Genomic DNA, 26,337 nt, shown 5'->3' with positions numbered 1-26,337 from the left:
GTTTCCTTTTTATGACGTCTCCGCCCCATTCGGCTGTTTCCGGAACACTTTCGGAAATGTTCGTCATTTTCGATCTATTTTCGATAATTGCTCATTAATGTGATTGATTTTTTTGTTAACTTTATCAATATTTGTTATCTTGGCACATAACGGTTCTATTGATGTCTCACACTCCCTTTGCGTTTTCATACCCTTTAAATAATGAGTTCAATTAAATAGGGCGGAAAACACAGACAAGACTGAAATAGCGGTTTCGGCTCTTGCACCCCTCTTTAAAATAAACTGCTGTATTTTAAGCCAAAAGAAATGTTGTGTTTCATAGCACAACATGTCTATATGCTGCAATAGCAGATTCATGGCGCATTAAGCCCCCGAACTCTTTTTAATTTGTCCGTTTTACCCTGGAAACCCCCGTTTACAGATGTCACGCGACCGCTTTTGTTTCAACCCAGCCATAAAACTAAGGTAATTAAATATATTATTCAAAATATCTGTCATTTTTAACTTAGAATCAATAATTTATGTCTAATATTTCATTGAAAAAATAAACTTTTAAAAATTATTCACTCGCATAGTTTGAACTTTTAAACAAATTATGTCACAATGAAAAAAATGGTGTCTGTAAAAAAGTCACGGATATCTACCTCACTACTATCGCTTACCGTATTTTTCGGACTATAACTCTTGTTGTCCAGACGCATCAAACTAGCATGGCGCCAAGAACCACTCGCTTCAAAGTTTGGCTACACTTCACCAGGAAAAAGGGTGAAAATGAAAGGTTATGATAGTTTAGCACGAGCATTGCTGCCATAAACATAACAATGACAGCACGTAGGTTCGAACGCTCGAAAGTGTCGTCTTCACTTTACGAGGAAAAATTACAACAAAGCGACTTGCAGTCATTGCGAGATGGAAATAACTGCATCGGGAGAGAATAGACTGCACTGTCCTCACCGAGACGCTAAGGCTCAGTCCTGGCTATACAGCTAGCTAAACTCCCAAATGACGATGCAGAAGACGTTGGTATAATAATTTGCTGACTTTATTCAACCATCACTTGAAACTAAAAATAGAAATGAAACAAATCAATTTCGTCCCCAATAACAAACAGGTTTGCATCAACGTAAATCAGCGATGATTAGCTGCTAACACAGTCATAACAAACAGTTAGCATGCGTTCGCTAGCATTAGCTCATCGTTTAAACCACTACACAACTGGATTTAAGTGTCCGATCGCAAGTGGAAACACAACAACACAGAAGATGATATATACAGGCGTTGGCTCTGTAGATGTTTTACAAACATTATCAAAGAACGTAGGCTCGTGGCAGTGTTTCCCTTTCTCACTAACTCGCTCGCTCGCTTGGATGCGGCATTTCTTCTTCGCGTGTAAGCGCGCTCTTCGTCACGTGAGCGCGCTCTTCTTCACGTGAGGAAGCGCAAGGGCGCCACCACTTGAGCGTGAAAGCGCCATAAAAACTAAAAGGCATGCATTTCAATATACTGGTAAATAAAAACAGGGGTCCCCAAACTACGGCCCGCGGCTCCATATTTGGTCCGGCCCCCTGAACAATTCCAGAGAGCATTTTAATTTTTTTTGTTTTTTTCTCCCTCAGTAGCGTTATTTATTTCCCGGCCTTTTTCAGTGAATAACTCAGAGAGGGTTATTTGGTTATTATCTATTTAATTAATAGTGCCATTATTATTTATTATTATTATATTATATTATTATTTTTATTTTATTTACTTTTGTTCCGTGAAGAATCCACAGAGGGTTATTTGATTGTGGCTTTCTGAAAAACATATTTTTTTTTACATTTACGCACTCCTGCAATCGTCACACATTTTCTGTTACAAACTGACCCCAGCCTCTCATCAGAGAAGGGAAAAGTTATTTGGCCATCACAGGAAAAAGTTTGGGGACATTGCCAAAGGCAGAACAACGACCTATATGCCAAAATATACCAATTTTTTTTTATTTCTATTAGAAAAATGTTTCAGTAAAATGTTACACATTCTTGTGCATTTGCCACTAATTGCCACAGTTAACATTGAGGCTTTGGGCCTCTTTTGACCTCGTTGTGAGTTTGTAAGGTTGTGACTTCTGATTAAACAAACTTGATGCCAATCAAAATGTTTGCTCTTCTTTTTCCCGAAATTAGAATCGATAAAGAATCGAATCGTTAAGCAATATCGTTAATGGAATCGGAATCATAAAAATCGTATCAATTCCCATCCCTAGTTGGCACATAGCCTACTGTGTGTATGTGTATTGACTGGACTACATTTCCATGGGTCCGCATTCTATATATATTATTTTATTTTTTTCAAACTGCACTTTTCCATCCGGAGTGAGGGGGCACACTTTAAATATATTAAAGTGATATAGGCATCTTTGAGTGAACTTGGAGTAAAATTCAAGTATATTGAGGCCGGGGTGAGTGTCCTCTTTTTTGGAAATCAAAATATGGTCACCCTAAGTGAGCATAACATTAAACTGTGTGAACTTGCTAATCTGCAAAACTCGAGTAGGAAGCTGCTTCGAGAGGTGTCCTCCTGTATGTGTGTTATACTGTTAATTAAATTGTGAGAAATGTAGCAAACTCTGCTGGAAACTATGGAACCAGAAAAATATAAGTTAAGTTATGGTCAAATATTTCAATTGAAATTTGCTAATAAAATCCAGACATTTATTCTGGAAGTTTTCAAAAAGTGAAGACAAATACAAAAAGGTAAAGAATGCATGTCAAGTTTTAATCAGCATTAGAATGTGCTGGTGTGATGTCAAGAACAAGTTGTGGATATTTATGCAGCAATCGGGTAAGAGCATATGGATGCTCTCTTTAGGTCGCAGTCAGCAGCCGTCCACCAGCTTTCATCTGAAAGGCAATTGAGACACAATTTATTTGTTAAGAATGACTTTGAACCTTAAGAAGAGATAAATATTGGCTGTTATCTATGCATGTCCGATTGCCCTTTTAATAGTGCAGATAAAAGTCTTATGCAATTACTATTTCAAAAAGTAAATTACAGTATATCTGGACATGAAGCTGAACATATAACTTATATTACACGAATTTTAAGTTGACATTGAGAAAGAAAGATGTAAGAAGCCTCTTTATTTTTTTCATTCTCACCCATCTTGAACATCTCCACACAAACAGGCTTGTCTGTGTGAATGTTGGGCTGACCCGGCATCCAGTCGCTGTAATTCATCTCGGAACCATCGAGCCACGAGGCCTGCTGGTTCTGCAGAATTTGAAATGAACGTACATTTTGTAACAATCCGTTATGAAACACGTAAACCAACACAATTTCTGAGAACACTGTCCAACGGTCAATGTTTGAGCAAGGTAAGAATAACACTGCTCTTGTGATAGCATATCTGATGAAACTATCCTTGGCCGCCATTCAGGGCCAGTAAGCCTCATTAATAAATGCTGTAATAAGATACTTTATACACCAACAAGTTTGGCCAAGCTGCTGAGTTCAGTGTGTCAGTTGCTATGCACAGTCCCTGACAAAAGTCTTCTCGCTGATCCATTTTGTAGAAACAATTGCTAATAACCTGACTTTTAATTATTCAATTGGTTTCAAATATGGCTCATATGAAAGCTAAGACCCTCCCAAATGAGGTTGAATGTACAAAAATATATTGTTTCACTGAAAAAAGATTTATCATTTAATGAAGCCATAAAGGTCAAATTTTGGCAAGACAAGTTTTGTCGCCTACAGAAAGTAGTGTGAAAATTGAACAAAAAATGTACTTCAAATACAAAGATATGTTCATAACATAAGCGAATTAAATAGCGGTGCTGTGAGATCCAAATTTAATATTTTGTTTGACTTCCATGGGCTTCGGCAAGGATTCATACAATTTATTGATGAAGTCATCAGGAACATCAAAGAAAGCATGCTTGCACACCTCCCAGAGTTCATCAACATTCTTGGGTTTCGTCTTCCATGCTTCCTCTTTCATCCTGTTCATGTCTGGTGACTGGGCTCGCCAGTCCTCGAGGATCTTATCTTGATCAGAATTTGTCCCTTTTTATCGTTAGGAATGTAAGCGGCAGCTAAGATTTGTTGATATTTCAGACTATTTATGTTGCCTTCCACCCTGCAGATCTCTCGCACCCCCCCATACTGGATGTAACCCCAGAATATGATTTTGGTAATGATGTAACCAGAGGCGTCGCGTCCCATTAGGCAAACCAGGCAATTGCCCAGGGCCCCCAGAAGGCCAACAGATTTAGCACACACAGCTTTACTGCACTGTCGCAGCGACAAGTGTAGGGAATGTTTCAATACCATGGAATCATTTGGCAGATTATCTAACGATTCTGTTATCAATCCCAATCAGCACTACCCATGTAACGTTGATTATACATGTTTAAGAAAGTCCAATCAGATATTAATACCACGATTGTTTAAAGAGTGACACACCAAGTATTCTCTGGAAAGTCCCTGTCGAGTTGTTTTACGTTGATTTTCACAGGCCACCTCATTATTCATGTGACTAAATGGACGAAATTTTTCCCAAAAAGTCTATTAATGGGTCAATCGTATTCCTCGTCGAATACTCTATAAGAAAAATATAACATATATGCATCTGAAATAATCCTAAACAATTTTATTAGCTAATTTAATACTCATTTCGGTCAGTAGTCAACCAATCAGTGCTTTTTACGGAATAATTTGAATTTGGTGGGCCGTAGGGCCAATCTGACTACCGATTTCACACAAAGGTATATACCTCCGCATCCGATGGTGGTTTTTTTGTGTTGCTACTCTTTCTTCTATTATTCTATACCCTTGCTACGCCTCTGGATGTAACCACCAAATTTCACTGTTTTCTGAGTGAATCTCCGATCCATGCAAGCTCCAGTAGGTCTCCTGCAATATTTGTGGCAATTTTGGTGTAATTCGAATGAAGATTAAACGGAAAAATCCACCTTTTGCCACTTTTCCAGCGTCCATCCTTTTGACAGGCTGTGGGCCTTGGCAAATGCCGCACGGTTTTTTAATTGTCTGCACCCTGAGAGATAAATAGTCTGAAATGTCAACAAATCTTAGCTACCTCTTACATTCCTAACCATAAAAAGGGACAAATTCTACAGCAGGATGGTACTCCATCGCATACTTCAATCTCTACCTCGTAGTTCCTCAAGGCAAAGAAGATCAAGATCCTCCAGGACTGGCCGGCCCAGTCACCAGAGATGAATATCATTGAGCATGTCTGGGGTAGGATGAAAAAGGAAGCATGGAAGACAAAACCCAAGAATGTTGGTGAACTCTGGGAGGCATGCAAGACTGCTTTCTTTGATGTTCTTGATGACTTCATCAATAAATTGTATGAATCCATGCCAAAGCCCATGGAAGTCATACAAAATATTAAATGTGGATCTCACAGCACCACTACTTAATTCGCTTATGTTATGTAACCATAGGCGGAGTTTGACTTTGGGGCGGGGGGGGGGCACAACATGTTGATGACCCCGAAATGCAGTATCAGCAATCAAATTAACTTACAAGAGTATTTATAATAACAAGTTGACATTGAGTGTTTTTGTTTTCCATCATTCTTGAGGGGAATTTTAAATCAGGCTGCTTAGGCAATACTTTTCGCCAAGATCGTCATCCATTAAATATGGTACGCCCGCCGATGTCGTGCCAGTGTAGTTACCCCAGTCAAAAATTGTATCCCCTGGGCGGAGCCAAATGGAGGTAGATTTGTGTCTTTATTATTCAATCAAAAAGAAAAAAGTTGCTTAAAAAAAAAAAAAGCTTCAATCAAAATATATATTTTCAACCATAAAATGTCGCTTCAATCAAAAATAAATGTGTTTTAATGCAAAAATAAAATTGAAACTCAAAAAACTAAAAAAAAAATGCAAGTGAAAGCTATTTTTCTTTGATTGATTTTTTTTTTTTTTATTTAATTGAAGCAACTTTTTTGATTGAAGTAATGTTGATTTGTGTTTGGGCCACATTTTGTTTTTATTATTCAATCATAAATAAGTTGCTTAAAAAAATAGATTTTCAAAAAAAAAAAAATCGCTTCAACCAAAAAAAGAAAAATTTCCATCAAAAAAAAGTTTTTGAATGCAAAAAAATATTTGAGATTGAAAATTTTGCATTTGAACACTTAATTTTTCATTGAAAAAGTTTTCTTTGATTGAAGCAATCCTTTTTGTGTTAGGACATTTGTCTAAATCATTCAATCCCCCCAAAAAGTTGCTTCAATCAAAAAAAAAAAAAATTTTCAATCAAAGAAAAAAATCGTTTTTAAATTTTTTTTTTCAAAATTAAAAAAAAAATTTAATTATATGCAAAGCAATTGACCATCTAAGGTGCTTGAAAAATAATTTTGATCCATTATAATTTTTTTTTTTCTTCATTCAATTTTTTTGCAATTTTATTGCTTTACAACTTTTATATATAAATAGGAAAGTTAATTACATGCAATGACACTTTTCGGCCTCCAGGGGGGCCTGGCCACCCCTTAAGATCCGCTTATGTATGTATATTTTATAATATTTATTTGTAACTTTATAATATAATGTCTGTATATTTTTGTATTTGAAGTACATTTTTTGTTCAATTTTCACACTACTTTCTGTAGGCGACAAAACTTTCGTCTTGCCAAAATTTGACCTTTAGGTCTTTATTAAAAGATCATTTTTTTCTTTCAGTGAAACAAATATATTTTTGTACATTCAAAATTATTTGGGAGGGTCTTAGCTTTCATATGAGCCATTTCTGAAATCAATCGAATAATTAAAAGTCAGGTTATTAGTAGGGTTGTTCCGATCATGTTTTTTGCTCCCGATCCGATCCCGATCGTTTTAGTTTGAGTATCTGCCGATCCCGATATTTCCCGATCCGATTGCTTTTTTTTGCTCCCGATTCAATTCCAATCATTCCCGATAATTTTTCCCGATCATATACATTTTGGCTATGCATTAAGAAAAAAAATGAATAAAACTCAGACGAATATATACATTCAACATACAGTACATAAGTACTGTATTTGTTTATTATGACAATAAATTCTCAAGATGGCACTTACATTATTAACATTCTTTCTGTGAGAGGGATCCACGGATAGTAAAGACTTGTGACTTTGTATATTGTGACTAAATATTGCCATCTAGTGTATTTGTTGAGCTTTCAGTAAATGATACTGTAGCCATGCCCAATTGCATGATGGGAAGTGGAACCATGACTGTGCGTAGTGCTACCAATTGATATATCTTCTCTGCGTTGGGAAATAACATAAGGGGTTAAGAAAAAGATCTATTGCTACCTTGCTTCCCCACATTGCTTCCCATGATATTTCTAATCATAGTGAGAGGGATTGTTGTAAGGCTTTAGTCAATTAAAAAAAGGCTCCAAAGGCTGCCAAAATTCACTCTACTCATTTTACGCTCCCTTTTATCTCTCTATATAGGTAAAACGGCGCCATTACAGATTGAGTGCGACAAGGCGTGAGTGGGTCGTGCAGCGCATGCATTAATTGCGTTAAATATTTTAACGTGATACATTCTTAAAAAAATTAATTGCCGCCGTTATCGATTTAAATTTGATAATCCTGCCTTAAGCCTAAACTAAAGACTCTAGATGAGTGTAACATATTATGTCTGTAACGTTAAATACAATTAGAAAACAATTAAAAAATATATATATATATTAAAAAAAGACATGGCTGATATTTTTTTGCCGATTCCGATACTTTGAAAATGACGTGATCGCATCCCGATTGATCGAGACATCTCTAGTTATTTGCAATTGTTTCTACAAAATGGATAAGCGATAAGACTTTTGTCAGGGACTGTATTTAGTGTAGAATGGACGAAAGGGACTTGCCTTAACTGTAGCCCCCAGCCATGTCAAATGTGGGCTGTGTTCACCACTACTGGTAACCATAGAAGCCAGGCGGGAATGAAGGTCCACACTAGTTATAGATGCCAGCTCAGCTTGTTTGTTACGAGACTTACATAAAGCCTGAAGACAAACCGTACAAATGCATCACATTCTTTGCATACAATCAACTAAAGTGTATAAAATTCGGATTCACCTGAGCATCTTTAAAAGCCAATCTTGTCGGGTTAAACTCATAGCACTTCCCGTAAATGATCTCCCCTTTACATGGCTGTGATTGGCGCTGTCCCTTTTTGTTTTCAACTGCCCGTCCCTGTCTGACATCAACTGGAATTGGCTTGAAGGGTTCGGTTCCCTGTCTGAAACCGTCTGGGATCCGCATGAAGGGTTCGGTTCCCTGTCTGAAACCATCTGGAATCTTTAAGAAGGGTTCGGTTCCCTGCCTGAAACCATCTGGAATCTTTAAGAAGGGTTCGGTTCCCTGCCTGAAACCATCTGGAATCTTTAAGAAGGGTTCTGTCCCCTGTCGGAAACCATCTGGGATCGAACTTATTGGTGCAGTTTCTTGTCTGAAACCAAGTGGAATTGGCATGACGGGTTCCGTTCCCTGTCTGAAGTCATCTGGGATCCGCATGAAGGGTTCTGTTCCCTGTCTGAAACCGTCTGGGATCCGCATGAAGGGTTTTGTTCCCTGTCTGAAACCGTCTGGGATCCGCATGAAGGGTTCTGTTCCCTGTCTGAAACCATCTGGAATCTTTAAGAAGGGTTCGGTTCCCTGCCTGAAACCATCTGGAATCTTTAAGAAGGGTTCTGTCCCCTGTCTGAAACCATCTGGGATCAAACTTATTGGTGCAGTTTTTTGTCTGAAACCAAGTGGAATTGGCATGACGGGTTCCGTTCCCTGTCTGAAGTCATCTGGGATCCGCATGAAGGGTTCTGTTCCCTGTCTGAAACCGTCTGGGATCCGCATGAAGGGTTCTGTTCCCTGTCTGAAACCGTCTGGGATCCGCATGAAGGGTTCTGTTCCCTGCCTGAAACCATCTGGAATCTTTAAGAATGGTTCTGTCCCCTGTCGGAAACCATCTGGGATCGAACTTATTGGTGCAGTTTCTTGTCTGAAACCAACTGGAATTGGCATGACAGGTTCCGTTCCCTGTCTGAAGTCATGTGGAATCCTCAGGAAGGGTTCCGTTCCCTGTCTGAAACCATCTGGGATCCGCATGAAGGGTTCTGTTCCCTGTCTGAAACCATCTGGAATCTTTAAGAAGGGTTCAGTTCCCTGTCTGAAGCCATCTGGAATCTTTAAGAATGGTTCTGTTCCCTGTCTGAAACCATCTGGAAGGTGATGAGAGGGTTCCTCAACTCGAACCCAGCCACCTCCATTCCTCTGTGCTGGCACGTCGATGGGCACTGAAAAACATTTTGCAGACACACCAAAAACATTTGGAAATAAATTTGTGTATTTCAGTCATGTGCAGGAAAAATCATGTTGGATTACTTTCTAATAATAATTGCCTCTTATTTCCGATGTACCTTCTTCTGCCAGCCAGTGTTTTGGCTCGTCTTCAACAAGGTTCTGGTCCAAACCTACAGATGAGCAGCCATTCAGTTTAAGACCATGTTTGGTATGAACTACATTATGTGCAACAAAGATTTGAGACAGATCTCATAAACTAGTGATAAAGCAAAGAAGTACGTAAGATGCTAATGTACCTGTCCTCCTGGTTATCTCGACGATGCGGTCCTGCACCATGCCGTGGTCAAAGAAATCCTTGGAGGGCTCAGTACCTTGTTTGAAGCCAGGAAGATGTCCTAGGATGTCATTCTGCTGAGAGTCATCAGAGGGCCTGGATGTCTTGGGCAATCCTCTCAGGGGTGCGATGGGAGCACCCTGCAATCCTGTGGAGAAATTTAGAACGTTACATTGTGTCTGGAAAAGATGCTCTAATCAGGAATGAAATATAAAAAAGTGAACAAACAAACAAGAACCTGTGCGGCTTAATCCAAATGTGGGTTGTTCCATTAAACAAATAACGTTACCAGTTAATCAATGACTTTGGAATAAATGACCGTTTGTGCTACTCTGATATGTGTGCCACATCTGTACCGCACTAGGCCATAAATCTAAGTCTAATCTCAGCACAGTCGTTCATAAGGTCAAATACTGTGATTACGTGACCGTATTGTATAGACTCCGGTGTTGCCAAGGAATCAATGACGGAATATTTTTTTCCATCGGTGTTTTTTTTAGGAGGAATTGGACAATATACTTGTACCTAGGCCTGTCGCGATAACAAATTTTAGTGTGCGATAACTTATCTCATAAGTTACTGCGATATGCCATATTATTGCGCCCCCCCCCCATTTTTTTTTAAACCAATTTACAGTAAAATAGTGAGAATACAGTAAATATTAATAGATCAAGTACACCCATTTAAACGCGATAAATATTTACTCTTAATTTCAAAACTACTTTTAAAGAAATCACAACTAAAAACAATAGACCATGCCTCTTAAGCAAAAGACAACAACATTGATATCGCACAGAATCACAGAATAGATAAAATGTGTTTTTCAAGAAAAAATAAAATTGCACTCAATAACTTAAGCATTTAGGCAAATGAAAACCGTCATAGCTTCTGCAGTAGTGTTCCATAGGGATGCAACGATACAGTTAAGTCACGGTTCAGTACGATTTTCGATATGGGGGACACGATTTTCGATCCGATTCAATACATTTAATGCTCTGAAAATAAAATGACAATTATATTTTTTGTTTCGTTTTTTTTTTTTTTTTTGCTAACGAGCAAAAATTAAATTGCCATCATATAAACATGCATTTTAGTGCATAACATTTATGTGCTTACTTCTAACTGATCTGAAATTTTTTTTTATAAAAGTGCTGAGAACAATCTTTACTGTTCGTAAAGTGAGGCAGGGCACACTGTTGATTGCTACAGCTCTCTTAGCAGCTAGGTTTACTACATGAGCAAGACATCCTATTTGTGGTCCGAAACCATCTGTATCACGTACTGAATGAACAATATTTGATACATTATCTATAGTCACTGGTATGGATTGATTTGGCCTTCTTAACATTCAGTCATGACAGTTTAGAATTCATCGATGTAGTATATGGACTACGTGTCCCATAATCACTCTGGGCTCACGTAGCCAATGGCATGGGACGTAGAACATCTAGGTTGCTATTTCATCATATCTAGTGTGTGCGCGCATTAAAAAAAGTTAGCAAACGCCACTGAAGTCACGTCTGCTCATTACTACACAACATCAGCAAATGACAATCGACTTTCATAAACAGGATGAGTTTGAAGCACAGCGCTCTTAATTTGCTACTCACTGTCCATCATTCAGATGTCCGTTGTGAAAGCGAAGTTGTTCGTAGCAGCCAATCGGTAACAATGTTTTGGCGGACTTTGTTGTAAATATCCGGTGTTGCGCCGAAAAAAAGCCGCCCCGCGTGAAATGTCACCCCTGACGGGAGCGTCCACACGTCAACAACACCGGCACACCAGAGATGGTCCGCAGTCAATCCGGAACACTGACGCTGGTATACGTTGAACAATAGGATAAAATGGGAACGATTGGCTCCGGCGCTATTTTTTGCCGGACCTGGAACGAAGATGCATTTTGCGCAGTTGGTAACGAGGAATCCGAACTTTTAACAGCACGTCTGCCGCACGCGCGCACACACATGCACGCGAGGTGATAAATCGCAGCGGAAAAATTACAGCCTTCATTTTTATTTATCGTGCGTTAAATGGAATTATTGCATATTGCGACAGGCTTACTTGTACCCATCCCATTCTTCTGTATTTTTTTCCTTCTATTTATTTTCAAGGACAGTACAGATTAAAATTATAACTCGTTGTAAAATATCCCAGAATTAGCCAAAAGGCTAATTTTAATCTTTAGTCCTAGGCCAGATGCACATACAGTGTATCACAAAAGTGACTACACCCCTCGCATTTCTGCAGATATTTAAGCATATCTTTTCATGGGATAACACTGACAAAATGACACTTTGACACAATGAAAAGTAGCCTGTGTGCAGCTAATATAATACAGTTCATTTATTTTCCCCTTCAAAATAACTCAAAATATAGCCATTAATATCTTAACCCCGGGCAACAAAAGTGAGTACACCCCTGAGCGAAAGTTGTCAAGATTAACTAGGGCTGTCAAAATTATCGCATTAATGGGCGGTAATTAATTTTTTGAATTAATCACGTTAAAATATTTAACGCAATTAACGGATATGCCCCGCTTAAACAGATTAAAATGACAGTACAGTGTAATGTCCGCTTGTTACTTGTGTTTTTGGTGTTTGGCACCCTCTGCTGGTGCTTGGGTCCAACTGATTTCATGGGTTAGTACCATGAGTGAGCATGGTGTAATTATTGACATCAACAATGGCGAGCTACTAGTTTATTTTTTGACTGAAAAGTTTACAAATTTTAATGAAACAAAAACATTAAGAGGGGTTTTAATATAAAATTTCTATAAGTTGTACTAACATTTATCTTTTAAGAACTACAAGTCTTTCTATCCATGGATCGCTTTAAGAGAATGTTAATAATGTTAATGCCATCTTGTTGACTTATTGTGATAATAAACAAATACAGTACTTAAGTACCGTATGTTGAATGTATATATCCGTTTTGTGTCTTGTCTTTCCATTCCAACAATAATTTACAGAAAATTCTGGCATATTTTATAGATGGTTTGAATTGCGATTAATTACGATTAATTAATTTTTAAGCTGTAATTAACTCGATTAAAAATGTTAATAGTTTGACAGCCCTAATATTAACATACAACATATCAACTGTCAATATTTTGTGTGGCCACCACTATTATCCAGAAATGCCTTTACTCTTATGGGCATGGAGTTGACCAGAGCTTCACAGGCTGCCACTGGAATGCTCTTCCACTCCTCCATGACGACATTGCGGAGCTGCCCGATAGTTGAGACTTTGCACACCTCTACCTTCAGCTTGAGGATCCCTCAAAGATGTTCTATTGAGTTCAAGTCTGGAGGCATGCTTGGGCAGTCCATCACCTATACCCTCAGCCTCTTCAGTAAAGCAGTGGTCATAAAATAGAACAGAATAGAATGATAGGAGGTGTGTTTGGGGTCATTTTCATGCTGAAACACTGCCCTGCAACACAGTTTCTGGAGGGAGGGGATCATGCTCTGCTGCAGTATTTCACAGTACATGTTGGAGTTCAGGTTTCCCTCAATGGAATGTAACTCTCCAACACCTGCAGCACTCATGCAACCCCAGACCATGACATTCCCACCACCATGCTTGACTGTAGGCATGACAAAGTTATCTTTGTACTCCTCACCTGGTCGCCACCAGACATGCTTGAGACCATCGGAACCAAACAAATTAATCTTCGTCTCATCAGACCATAGGACATGGTTCCAGTAATCCATGTGCTTTGTTGACATGTCTTCAGCAAACTGTTTGCCGGCTTTCTTGTGTACCGTCTTCACAAGAGGCTTCCTCCTGGGGTGACAGCCATGCACACCAATTTGATGTAGAGTGCAGCGTATGGTCTGAGCACTAACAGGCTGACCCACCACCTTTTCAATCTCTGCAGCAATGCTGACATCACTCCTGCGACGATCTTTCAAAGAAGGCATTTGGATGCTACGCTCAGCACGTACGCTCAGCTTCTTTGGACGACCAACCCAAGGCCTGTTCTGAGTGGACCCTGCTCATTTAAAACACTGGATGATCATAGCCACTGTCCTGCAGCTCAGTTTCAGGGTGTTGGCAATCTTCTTGTAGCCTTGGCCATCTTCATGTAGCGCAACAAAGTCTTTTAAGATCCTCACAGAGTTCTTTGCCGTGTGGTGCCATGTTGGAACTTTCAGTGACCAGTATGAGAGAGTGTGAGAGCTGCACTACACATTTGAACTCACCTGCTCTCTATGCACACCTGGACCAAGTAACACTAATGAGTCACATGACATTTTGGAGGGAAAATGACAAGCAGTACTCAATTTGGGATGTAGTTTCTTAGGGGTGTACTCATTTTTGTTGCTAGGGGTTTAGGTATTAATGGCTATATTTTTAGTTATTTTAAATGGAAATAAATCAACTATTATATAAGCTGCACACAGACTACTTTTCACTGTGTCAAAGTGTCATTTTGTCAGTGTTGTCCCATGAAAAGATAGACAGTACTTAAATATCTGCAGAAATGCGAGGGGTGTACTCACTTTTGTGTACACTGAAGGCATCAATAGTAAAACATTTTTATTAGTAATACTCACATAATAAAAACAAAGTACGAAAAACATAAGCAGGGGTGCACATAAGTGGTCCGCATGCGCGCATGCGTACTAGACGTAGACAAACGCGCTGGCCCTCAACGGCTTCCATACGCTTTTGCGTACCGATGGCTGACCACTGTATTTGCGGCGGACACGAGAAAATAACTTCTTAAAATGTCGAAGAGGCAGGCCACACTGAGTAATTACTTTCGTGTTCCCCCACCCCCGTCAAAAGACAGACAGATGACAGAGACGTCACCAGAGCTACCAAAAAAAAGGACCTTTGCTAAAAAGTGGCTACAGGAGGTACCATGGCTAGAAGCAAATGAGGCTCGCACGGAAATGCGGTACAAAATGTGCCGTGAGAATCCCAATGTCGCCGATAAGAGCAGCGCATTTTATGTAGGGTCAAAGAATTTCAGCCATCCAAACTTTGAAAAGCACGAAAAAAACAGAGCATGTGGCAATTAAGCAAACTATCGATGTCAGACATGACCCCACTCGCCCTATGGACAAGTCGCAGAATAAAGGTAATGAACAGCGACATGCACTGACAAACGTGTTTTTGCTCGCATTTTACAAAGCTAAACATGCACGTTCAATGAGGTCTTATGATGAGGACATCCCACTTTTAAAAAGGCTTGGAGTTAATGTGGGAGCCGCATAATGCCCTTTATTTTGAATTGGTGCTTTTTATTTCTTTACATTTCACTTCAAAGTAATGCCAATTTTGTTGTGCCAGTTGATGTTAATCAAGCATTAATTGTTAATATAATTAATTAAAGTTAATTGGCTCTAAGTAAAGCTTGTCATAAATTTATCGCATCAGGCGGGTCGGCTCTCAAGCTCAATGAGGACCAAGTCACATCTCCAGGTCCTCCTCTGAGGACCTGGGCGAAAAAATTATGTGCACCCCTGAACATAAGACATGCCTGAAGTGGAAAATATTGTTATGAAACAAATCACAGCATACGAAAGGCAGAAATACAGTATGGCTGGTATTCGCAGCTCCCAGAGTTTACTGAACATAACATACAGTGCCTTGCAAAAATATTCGGCCCCCTTGAATCTTGCAACCTTTCGCCACATTTCAGGCTTCAAACATAAAGAGATGAAATTTAATTTTTTTGTCAAGAATCAACAACAAGTGGGACACAATCGTGAAGTGGAACAACATTTATTGGATAATTTAAACTTTTTTAACAAATAAAAAACTGAAAAGTGGGGCGTGCAATATTATTCGGCCCCTTTACTTTCAGTGCAGCAAACTCACTCCAGAAGTTCAGTGAGGATCTCTGAATGATCCAATGTTGTCCTAAATGACCGATGATGATAAATAGAATCCACCTGTGTGTAATCAAGTCTCCGTATAAATGCACCTGCTCTGTGATAGTCTCAGGGTTCTGTTTAAAGTGCAGAGAGCATTATGAAAACCAAGGAACACACCAGGCAGGTCCGAGATACTGTTGTGGAGAAGTTTAAAGCCGGATTTGGATACAAAAGATTTCCCAAGCTTTAAACATCTCAAGGAGCACTGTGCAAGCCATCATATTGAAATGGAAGGAGCATCAGACCACTGCAAATCTACCAAGACCCGGCCGTCCTTCCAAACTTTCTTCTCAAACAAGGAGAAAACTGATCAGAGATGCAGCCAAGAGGCCCATGATCACTCTGGATGAACTGCAGAAATCTACAGCTAAGGTGGGAGAGTCTGTCCATAGGACGACAATCAGTCGTACACTGCATAAATCTGGCCTTTATGGAAGAGTGGTAAGAAGAAAGCCATTTCTAAAAGATATCCATAAAAAGTCTCGTTTAAAGTTTGCCACAAGCCACCTGGGAGACACACCAAACATGTGGAAGAAGGTGCTCTGGTCAGATGAAACCAAAATTGAACTTTTTGGCCACAATGCAAAACGATATGTTTGGCGTAAAAGCAACACAGCTCATCACCCTGAACACACCATCCCCACTGTCAAACATGGTGGTGGCAGCATCATGGTTTGGGTCTGCTTTTCTTCAGCAGGGACAGGGAAGATGGTTAAAATTGACGGGAAGATGGATGCAGCCAAATACAGGAACATTCTGGAAGAAAACCTGTTGGTATCTGCACAAGACCTGAGGCTGGGACGGAGATTTATCCTCCAACAGGACAATGATCCAAAACATAAAGCCAAATCTACAATGGAATGGTTCAAAAATAAACGTATCCAGGTGTTAGAATGGCCAAGTCAAAGTCCAGACCTGAATCCAATCGAGAATCTGTGGAAAGAGCTGAAGACTGCTGTTCACAAACACTCTCCATCCAACCTCACTGAGCTCGAGCTGTTTTGCAAGGAAGAATGGGCAAGAATGTCAGTCTCTCGATGTGCAAAACTGATAGAAACACACCCCAAGCGACTTGCAGCTGTAATTGGAGCAAAAGGTGGCGCTACAAAGTATTAACGCAAGGGGGCCGAATAATATTGCACACCCCACTTTTCAGTTTTTTATTTGTTAAAAAAGTTTCAATTATCCAATAAATTTTGTTCCACTTCACGATTGTGTCCCACTTGTTGTTGATTCTTGACAAAAAATTAAAATTTTATATCTTTGTGTTTGAAGCCTGAAATGTGGCGAAAGGTTGCAAGGTTCAAGGGGGCCGAATACTTTTGCAAGGCACTGTACTTATAGCAAGCTACTCTGATTTTTTCCAATGTAAAAATGTGCCGTGACTCAGAAAAGGTTGAAATCCACTGCTTTATGTCTATCTCTGTGTCCCAGCATCCTTTTCATTCAGCCGTCGTGTTCCAACAGCTTTACATACAGTAAGTGAATTAACGTTTATTCTTAACTCTATTGTTTTTTTATATAATGCACCAAAATTAATTTATGTTTATTGTGCAGTAATCGAATTGAAACAAGTATTTGTTACATGTTTTGATGCATAATTATGCATCATAAAATATGTCTGAATTTGGGGGGGGGGCTTGGAACGGATTAGGGCATTTACATGGAAAAACGCGTCTCCACTTACAGAATTTTCAGGTTACGAAACTACTTCCAGAACCAATTAATTTCGTAAGTAGAGATTAGGGCTGCAGCTATCGAATATTTTAGTAATCGAGTAATCGACTGAAAATTCTATCGATTAATCGAGTAATCGGATAAAACTTTTTTTTTTTAGGTAAAGAGCAATTTAGGGCTGTAGCTATCGATTATTTTAGTATTCGATTAATCGATGAAGTAGTTAGTTCGAATAATTGTGTAATCAGATAAGGAACATAAAAAATTAAAATACTTGAGCTGAGCCTCAAACGGTATAAAAAATAAAAAATAAAAAGGACCTATGTACAACAAAAGAACAATGGCTAACTTAAATAGCAAAAGTCCGCTAGCTTAAATGCTAGAAAATGCTTTCGCTTTTTTTTTCTTTTTTTACAATGCTCTTAACAAATGGTTCAGACACATATTTCCACAAAAAAAAAAAACAACAACAACAACAACAAAAACTGCAGAATATACCAATAAACTAAATTACGAATGCAATAAAAACACATTAGCTCAAACAAAAACTTGGCTTATGTTGGTCTTAACATGGAGCCGCTGGATTTTGCTAGACTAGAGGGCAGTGTATCCACCCAAATCAATAAAACTAAATGCAAACACTTTCAAAATAAACCATTACAACGCCACTTTAACTAAACAAATACTCGAAGCAGCAAAATTTAATTCGAATCTTTTTTCCAATTGAATACTCGCGTTAATTGATTAATCGTTGCAGCACTAGAGCAATTATAAATATACATGAGAAAAAAAGTCATTTAATCCAATATTGAACCATTTTCAATCAATCAATGTCTTTATTTTCCATGTACATTGTTGAAAACAGCCAACAATTGCATCTAAGATGTGACTAGAAAAAAAAATTCACTGCTTTCACTCAAAAAACTTCTAGATCTTATTAAAAAAAAAACATGTTTCTTACCTAGAAATGTAATTACGCTTGATAACACACATCACTTGAAAGCTATGTGTTTTCCCCACGTGTTTCAATTTAATTTCCATTTGTGTCAAGCTATTTTTAAGTTCTAGTTAAGTTTTAAGTTAGTCTAAACTGTAAGTACTGATAGGATTTTGAGTTTTTGCAGTGTTCAAAATAAATGTATGATACCTAATGTATTGGAGCACATTAGGGACCAGTGCTACTTGGTGTTTTATTCAGCAATGACTACTGAGCGAAAACTGACAGTTAGCTTTATTATGTTTTAATTTTACACCCTCATCACTCTACAGCGCTGTGTTTTTACAGATTAGCTAAAGCCTGTATGTAAGACATGTTAGCCACGCATCGACAGTGGTCATAATCAATAGAAACCTAGAAGGGCTAACGTTACGTGAGCGAGTGACAGTAACGTTATATTTATTAGCGATGAGAGGGCTACTGCTTAAAGATGGCGGCTGCTTACTAACGCTGCCCAGACGCGGCCGAGTCTGTAATTCGCATCTCGTCCTAAATACATGCAATATCTATGAGACGCATCGGACACTACCTGCTACTAGCATCATGCGGGCGTAGTTTTTAGCAACGTCGGCGTAGTTTGTAGCGGCTGTGTTTTTTTTGTTTTTTTTATTGCGTCTTCCTCTACGCACGTGATGTCAGCGCGTTGTCCCGCATTAATAGTAGTCCGGGCAAAACCTGATGCTGAGAGCTGGCAAAATTAAACTATTCCTCGAGGTGAATAAAATTACTCGGATCAGTTTTTAAACTCGAGTTACTCGAGTTGCTCGAGTATTCGTTTCAGCTCTAATAGAGATACCACTGTACAAGTTAAACTATTTGTCAAGGACTCTTATCACATAACCTGTGATAATGTACTGCCAATTGCGTTTGTTTTCTTACCTGATAGCGTCAGGAGCAGCAGCACTGATGTGAACATCCTGCAAACACCAGAGTAAAGTAGGCACTAACTACCTGTAATGCAAGTAATTAATAGATGGCTGATTCGATACACTGACATGAATTGACAACTGTGTTATTTTTTGAAAGTGTAATTTGTACTATTCCATTTTTAGGCAAAAAAATATCAACTCCAAATATCAGTATCATACCAATAATCGGTACTGGCCCTAAGAAAAAATAACAATGTGGTCGACCACTAAAGTAGTCACAATTCCAAGAGAGTTTTCCTCACCTGAGGTGGCAAAGGTGAACAGTGAGCGGCCTCCAAATGCAAGCAGGGAATCCTAAATAGACGGTCGCAAGGGTTGTAAACCCCAAACCAGCCAATAGCAAGCACTAGTTAAATGAGGTTATTCCATATCTTTCATATTACGTGTACTCTGCCCAGGTCAAAGCTGACACAGCAGCTGCATCAAAGTTTATCCCATCTACTTCCTGCCCGGGAAAATATATTGCCATGATCATAAAAAAATAAATAAATAAATGAACATCTAGTGTTGCAATGTAAATGGAGTCAACCACCAATAGTGCAAGTTCTCTTACTTGAACATATTAGAGAGGTCTGTAATTGTCAACATGGGTAAACCTCAACCATGAGAGACAGAATGTGGGAAAAAACAGAAAATCACATTGTTTGATTTTTAAAGAATTTATTTCCAAATCAGAGTGGAAAATGAAGTATTTGGTCACCTACAAACAAGCAAGATTTCTGGCTGTCAAAGAGGTCTAACTTCTAACGAGGCTCCACTCGTTAATGGCACCTTTTTTTAACTCATTATCGGTATAAAAGACACCTGTCCACAATCTCAGTCAGTCACACTCCAAACTCCAATATGGCCAAGTGTTTTACAAAATTTTCGGGTTCGCAATGAGTCAGCAACACGCAGACTTTTGCGAAATATACAAAGTTTATTGGAGAAAAAGAAAACAATAATGCGAGATATAGATTGTCACTTCTAAAATCCCCGCGCTACTGTTCAAGCACACAAGATATTCCTTTGACCAATCAAAACTTACCGTTGACAAGCGGGCGGAGAGCCGACACCCAGGTAGAGCTGCAGAGGAATACAAGCTGGGCGTCCGTACGCAAACCCACAGCAGACTGAAGCAACCGAAGAGGGAAAAATCCCCTGCTCTTATAGTGGTGCACCACATGAGAGCAGAGATGGACAGTCCCTTCCCTCAGGTGACGAGCCACTTGCCCAATGGTATCGTTACACGTGTTTTGAGATGAGCCATTTGCCCAATGGTATTGTTACACGTGTTTTGACACGTTTTGCAATCACACATCACAAAGACGTCAAAGTGGCGAGGAAAACAAGGTAAAGGGAATCGTACATCACAAAGGCACCAAAGTGGCGAAGATAACAAGGTTACAGTCACAAAAGGGAATCATCACAATATGCTGATACAGTCACAAAGGGAATCATCACAATATGCTGATTCACTCTGGGTCATATTACATTTATCCCATCACCAAGACCAAAGAGCTGTCGAAGGACACCAGAGACAAAATTGTAGACCTGCACCAGGCTGGGAAGACTGAATCTGCAATAGGTGAAACGCTTGGTGTAAAGAAATCCACTGTGGGGGCAATTCTTAGAAAATGGAAGACATATAAGACCACTGATAATCTCCCTCGATCTGGGGCTCCATGCAAGATCTCACCCCGTGCCGTCAAAATGACAACAAGAACGGTGAGCAAAAATCCCAGAACCACACGGGGGGACCTAGTGGATAACCTACAGAGAGCTGGGACCACAGTAACAAAGGCTACTATCAGTAACACAATGCGCCGCCAGGGACTCAAATCCTGCACTGCCAGACGTGTCCCCCTGCTGAAGAAAGTACACGTCCAGGCCCGTCTGCGGTTCGCTAGAGAGCATTTGGATGATCCAGAAGAGGACTGGGAGAAAGTGTTATGGTCAGATGAAACCAAAATAGAACTTTTTGGTAGAAACACAGGTTCTCGTGTTTGAACGAGAAAGAATACTGAAATGCATCCGAAGAACACCATACCCACTGTGAAGCATGGGGGTGGAAACATCATGCTTTGAGGCTGTTTTTTCTGCAAAGGGACCAGGACGACTGATCTGTGTAAAGGAAAGAATGAATGGGGCCATGTATCCGAGAGATTTTGAGTGAAAATCTCCTTCCATCAGCAAGGGCAATGAAGATCAGACGTGGCTGGGTCTTTCAGCATGACAATGATCCCAAACACACAGCCGGGGCAACAAAGGAGTGGTTTCGTAAGAGGCATTTCAAGGTCCTGGAGTGGCCTAGCCAGTCTCCAGATCTCAACCCCATAGAAAATCTGTGGAAGGAGTTGAAAGTCCGTGTTGCCCAACGACAGCCGCAAAACATCACTGCTCTAGAGGAGATCTGCATGGAGGAATGGGCCAAAATACCAGGAACAGTGTGTAAAAAGCTTTTGAAGAGTTACAGAAAACGTTTGGCCTCCGTTATTGCCAACAAAGGGTACATAACAAAGTATTGAGATGAACCTTTGGTATTGACCAAATACTTATTTTCCACCATGATTTACAAATAAATTCTTTAAAAATCAAACAAAGTGATTTTCTGTTTTTTTTCCACATTCTGTCTCTCATGGTTAAGGTTTACCCATGTTGACAATTACAGGCCTCTCTAATATTTTCAAGTGGGAGAACTTCCACAATTAGTGGTTGACTAAATACTTATTTGCCCCACTGTATCTTTTCAGCTTCATGGTTGCTATGCTTTTAATATGTTCGTTTATTATTAAGAATGTTCACACTCTATTATATTTTATCAGTCCAGACAACGAAAGGTTGCTCCGACCCCTCGAGCCAATGCTGTCACTCCTCCAGAGTGGTCTTGACAGCGAGTAGTTCCCAGTCACCCATGTTGTAATTCCGCTTTGCTGGCGAAAGGTGGCATGAAATGAAAGCGCACAGGTATAGGCGGAGTTTAACTTTTGGGGCAGGGGGGGCACAACATGTTGATGACCCTGAAACGCAGTGTCAGCATTTAAATTAATTTACAAGAATATTTATAAAAATAAGTTGAAAATGAGCGTTTTTTTGTTTCCCTATCATTCTTTGGGAGAAGTCTAAATCAGGCTGCTTAGGACAGGATCGTCATCCATTGAATATGGTACGCCTGCCGGTGTCATGCCAATGTAGTTACCGCCGTCAACAATTGTATCCCCTGTGCGGAACCGCTGCGCGTACTGATTTGCTTGATTTCAGTGTTTTAGTGATGTAGTTATCTACGAGGTTTAAAAACATGGCCCATCCATCCAAAAAAAAAACTTTTATTTTCTATTGTATACCGTAACATGCAAACTATACGTGAAAAAAGGCATTTTTTTTTACTGTTGTAATCGTAGGAGGACCTATAACTGTTGTTACTTTTAATTCAAGTTCTGTATGGAGATCCTGCTTCTCCTTCTTCCCTCAGGTAGAAGGTACAGATCAATGAGCAGCCGTACTAAAAGACTTGCAAACAGTCTGTAGGCAATAAGACTGCTGAATTCACAAGTACACTGATATTGCTGTTATGGTTATGCGGTCATTAGTATGCACTTCACACTGTGGGGAGCGGGGTGGCATGAATGGTTATGTAAATTTATTAATAGAGATGTCCCGATCGATCGATTGGGTCCGATCACGTCATTTTCAAAGTATCGGAATCGGCAAAAAAATATCGGACATGCCTTTTTTAAATATATATATATATTTTTTTTAATTGAATCGTTTTCTAATTGTATTTAACGTTACAGACATAATATGTTACACTCATCCAGAGTCTTTAGTTTTCGCTTAAGGTAGGGTTATCAAATTTATCCCGATAATGGCGGTAATTATTTTTTTTTAAATTGTATCACGTTAAAATATTTAACGCAATTCATGCATGCGCTGCACGACCCACTCACGCATTGTCACGCTCAATCTGTAATGGCACCGTTATACCTATATAGAGAGCTAAAAGGCAGCGTAAAATGAGTAGAGTGAATTTTGGAAGCCTTTGGAGCCTTTTTTTAATTGACTAAAGCCTTACAACAATCCCTCTCACTACGATTAGAGCTATCGTGGGAAGCAATGTGGGGAAGCAAGGTAGTAATTGATCTTTTTCTTAACACCCTATGTTATTTCCCAACGCAGAGAAGATATATCAATTGGTAGCACTACGCACAGTCATGGTTCCACTTCCGATCATGCATTTGGGCATGGCTACAGTATCATTTACTCAAAGCTCAACAAATATACTAGATGGCAATATTTAGTCACAATATACAAAGTCACATTTGTCCTTTAAGAATTACAAGTCTTTCAATCCATGGATCCCTCTCACAGAAAGAATGTTAATAATGTAAATGCCATCTTAAAGATTTATTGTCATAATAAACAGATACAGTACTTATGTACTGTATGTTGAATGTATATATTCGTCCGAGTTTTATTCATTTTTTTCTTAATGCATAGCCAAAATGTATATGATCGGGAAAAATTATCGGGAATGATTGGAATTGATTTGGGAGCAAAAAAAAGCAATTGGATCGGGAAATATCGGGATCGGCAAATACTCAAACTAAAACGATCGGGATCGGATCGGGAGCAAAAAAACATGATCGGAACAACCCTATTTATTAATATTATTTATTTATTGTCGGGGCACTGGGGATAGAGCCTAGTTCGGGCCTAAAAAATCCAGCCCGACCCGACACGGCCCGCTGGTATTGAGGCCCGACCCGGCCCGAGCTCGATCACTTAACTAGATTTGCAGGCCTGAGCCCGAAAAACCCGATTTTTTTTTTTTTTTTTTTTTTGAGTGACGCGGAAAAAACGCTGCAGCAGCAATTTATTTTCATTTCTTCGAGTTGGCAGAAAAAATAGCAAGTTTTCTTAATGTTTAAATAATCTACATATTTTTTTGAGAATGATCAAAGCATTCACACAACGAAATAACGCTGGGAAAGTTTGTTAAACATATTTCTGAGTGTGTGGGATATTGTTCTCACATGGACGCGCCTCTCTGACAAGGAGAGGGAACAGCAGCAAAAAAAATAAATAATAAAAATACAAATGCTTTGAAATAACATTTTTTATTGTAACGACAACAATACCAAAATAAAAAATAAAAATTTACTTGCGGCCCCCGCCTCATGTCTTGCTCTTTATTACTGTGAAATAAGGGAAATAATTAGACCGGCTCTGACTAAAAATGCCGATTTGAACAGCATGATATTATGGCTTATACTTACACTGGTTATATTTTTTGGTCGTCGTCGTGCAGAAATAAAATTGCCGCACTTCTCCGTTATGTTCTGCTTTACTCGAAGAGGTGCGGCCCTCGAAACAAAGGATAATAAAGATGTTTGAGCAGTTACTTTTTTGCCCGCACAGCTTTTAAGATGCCTGCTCAGCGTCGAAGTGCCAGTCTTTTTTCTGTCGTACGAGAGCAATGTGCCGCACTTGTTACATTCGACGAAGCCGACACAGTTTTTTGTTGCATCTTCCACGATCAAATGAAATTCTTTCCACACCTCACTCCTACCTGTGCATTCTTGCCTCTTCCATTCCCCCGTCTTCAGTTTGTTTTTAGCTTCTTTCTGCTCCATATTGGAAAAGTACCAAGAGGATGAGTTGTGTACACTCGGTGCAGAGAGGGAGAAAATGAAAATGAGGGCGGCGCCTCGGCCGTGCGCAAACGGTACAGCGGGAGGACAAGAAGAAAAAGCGGCCAGCGCCACGGCGTTCGTGCACACGCACAAGCAAAAGCGCAATACAGAGAGCCTGCTCTCCATTTTTTATTTTTTATTATTATTTTTTTTTAATCTTTTTTTTTTTTGACCTGACCCGACCTGACCCGAACGTGAATGCTTAAAATGTGGGCCCGACCCGACCCGCGGGTTCGGGCACAAAATCTAACCTCTAACTGGGGACACTTTACCTTTATCTTACTCTGCACCAAACACATTTAATGGGTACTAACTCATACTATTGGTCAAACTCCAATCTGATTTTCGTTGTTATCTATACAATGACAAATAAACTCTGAATCTTACGTGTGACAACAACTGGATTTTTGTTTCTGGCTATAAAAACGGATAAATTGGCTGACCTGCTCAAATGGCGACCTCTGCGAACCAGTCTATAGACGTCCTCTATTTATTACACCTAGTTTTCTACTACTATGTAAAATGCAGATTAGCGAAAGGCCAAATGTCAAAATTAATTTAGATGAAGGGTTTCAGTCATGATTTAGGGCATCAAAAGAACTCCATTAAATTTCGCAATAATTGCAGGTGAATGTAATCAACTCTTTCTTTGTCTGTGGCACTGTTTTGACACTGTGGGTAAATAAAAACACAGCAGCAAAATAATTTTGTCCACTGCACTCTCAAAAAGTATTTGCTAAAAAAAAAAAAACTTTTTTTAAATAAATAAATAAAAAAAAAAAAAAAAGAAAAGGAAAAAAAAGTTAAAGATGAGGACAAAAAGCTTACAGCACCTGGTATTCCCAAGTGAATTCTCCCCTAAGTCCCTACGGCCCATCGAGAGGACCAATAGTTGACTGAAGCTGACTGAGCGGGCAGCCAATCATTGACCGACTATGGCGGGGGACCAATCATTGACTGAGCGGGCAGCCAATCGTTCACCGAGGCTCGTCGTCAGTTGACCAATCGCGTCGCAGCTCTTGACGCCGGGTACGTCCTCTCTCGACACCGCCATTTTTGACTCATTCAAAACACGGCACTACGAGAAGGCTACGAGAGAGTTTAAACATTTATTGTTTTAGCTTCTTGGCTAAGCGTAATGCTGTTAATGTTGTTTCCGATGGTGATTCCTTCGAGGTAAGGCTGTTTAAACATTTGCGCTTATTGTTTGAAAATAAGACATTTGGTTTTTAGGCAAAACATGTAATCCATACGATGTTTGTTTTAACGCAATTTACGAAGCGTGTCTCTTCTCAATCAAACTATATACCTCGGTACGATGTTTCTTTCTAAACTAATGATCACGAAGAACACAAATTTGAACGGCTTGTGTATTTTGGGCAACGAAGCGGCTGTCTGCATTCAGACAATAGTCGACTGGATAAATTAATCTCCTGACAGCGCAAGCCTTCCGTGGCATTTTTTTTTTTTTTTTTTTTAATGTCGGATTTATGCTTTGACCATGGTATTTTACAATTTCGGTGGGAGTGGAGAAGCATTTCT

At 39.4% G+C, this 26,337-nt stretch overlaps 1 protein-coding gene across 2 annotated transcripts in view; it reads right to left on the bottom strand.

Moving 5' to 3' along the window:
* Window positions 1-2,745: 2,745 nt before the first annotated feature.
* LOC130911878 (RNA-binding protein 12B-like) overlaps window positions 2,746-26,337 on the bottom strand; it is a 53,925-nt gene continuing 30,333 nt past the window's right edge. The window contains exons 1-8 of one of the 2 annotated variants that reach the window (XM_057829507.1): window positions 20,151-22,291; window positions 19,074-19,111; window positions 9,595-9,780; window positions 9,397-9,468; window positions 8,078-9,291; window positions 7,867-8,004; window positions 3,138-3,249; window positions 2,746-2,879 (exon numbers count right to left, since the gene is read on the bottom strand). In XM_057829507.1, coding sequence (XP_057685490.1) covers window positions 2,806-2,879; window positions 3,138-3,249; window positions 7,867-8,004; window positions 8,078-9,291; window positions 9,397-9,468; window positions 9,595-9,780; window positions 19,074-19,110 — 1,833 coding nt within the window. In that variant the 5' untranslated portion in view covers window position 19,111; window positions 20,151-22,291 and the 3' untranslated portion in view covers window positions 2,746-2,805. Of the gene's footprint in view, window positions 2,880-3,137; window positions 3,250-7,866; window positions 8,005-8,077; window positions 9,292-9,396; window positions 9,469-9,594; window positions 9,781-19,073; window positions 19,112-20,150; window positions 22,292-26,337 lie in introns of those variants that run through there. The other variant, XM_057829506.1, reaches the window with a different exon arrangement.

Source organism: Corythoichthys intestinalis, chromosome 2, assembly GCF_030265065.1.
Source record: "Corythoichthys intestinalis isolate RoL2023-P3 chromosome 2, ASM3026506v1, whole genome shotgun sequence".
Classification (NCBI taxonomy): Eukaryota; Metazoa; Chordata; class Actinopteri; order Syngnathiformes; family Syngnathidae; genus Corythoichthys; species Corythoichthys intestinalis.
The sequence above is the reverse complement of the archived record's forward strand: the minus strand, read 5'-3'. Positions and strand labels throughout refer to the sequence as shown.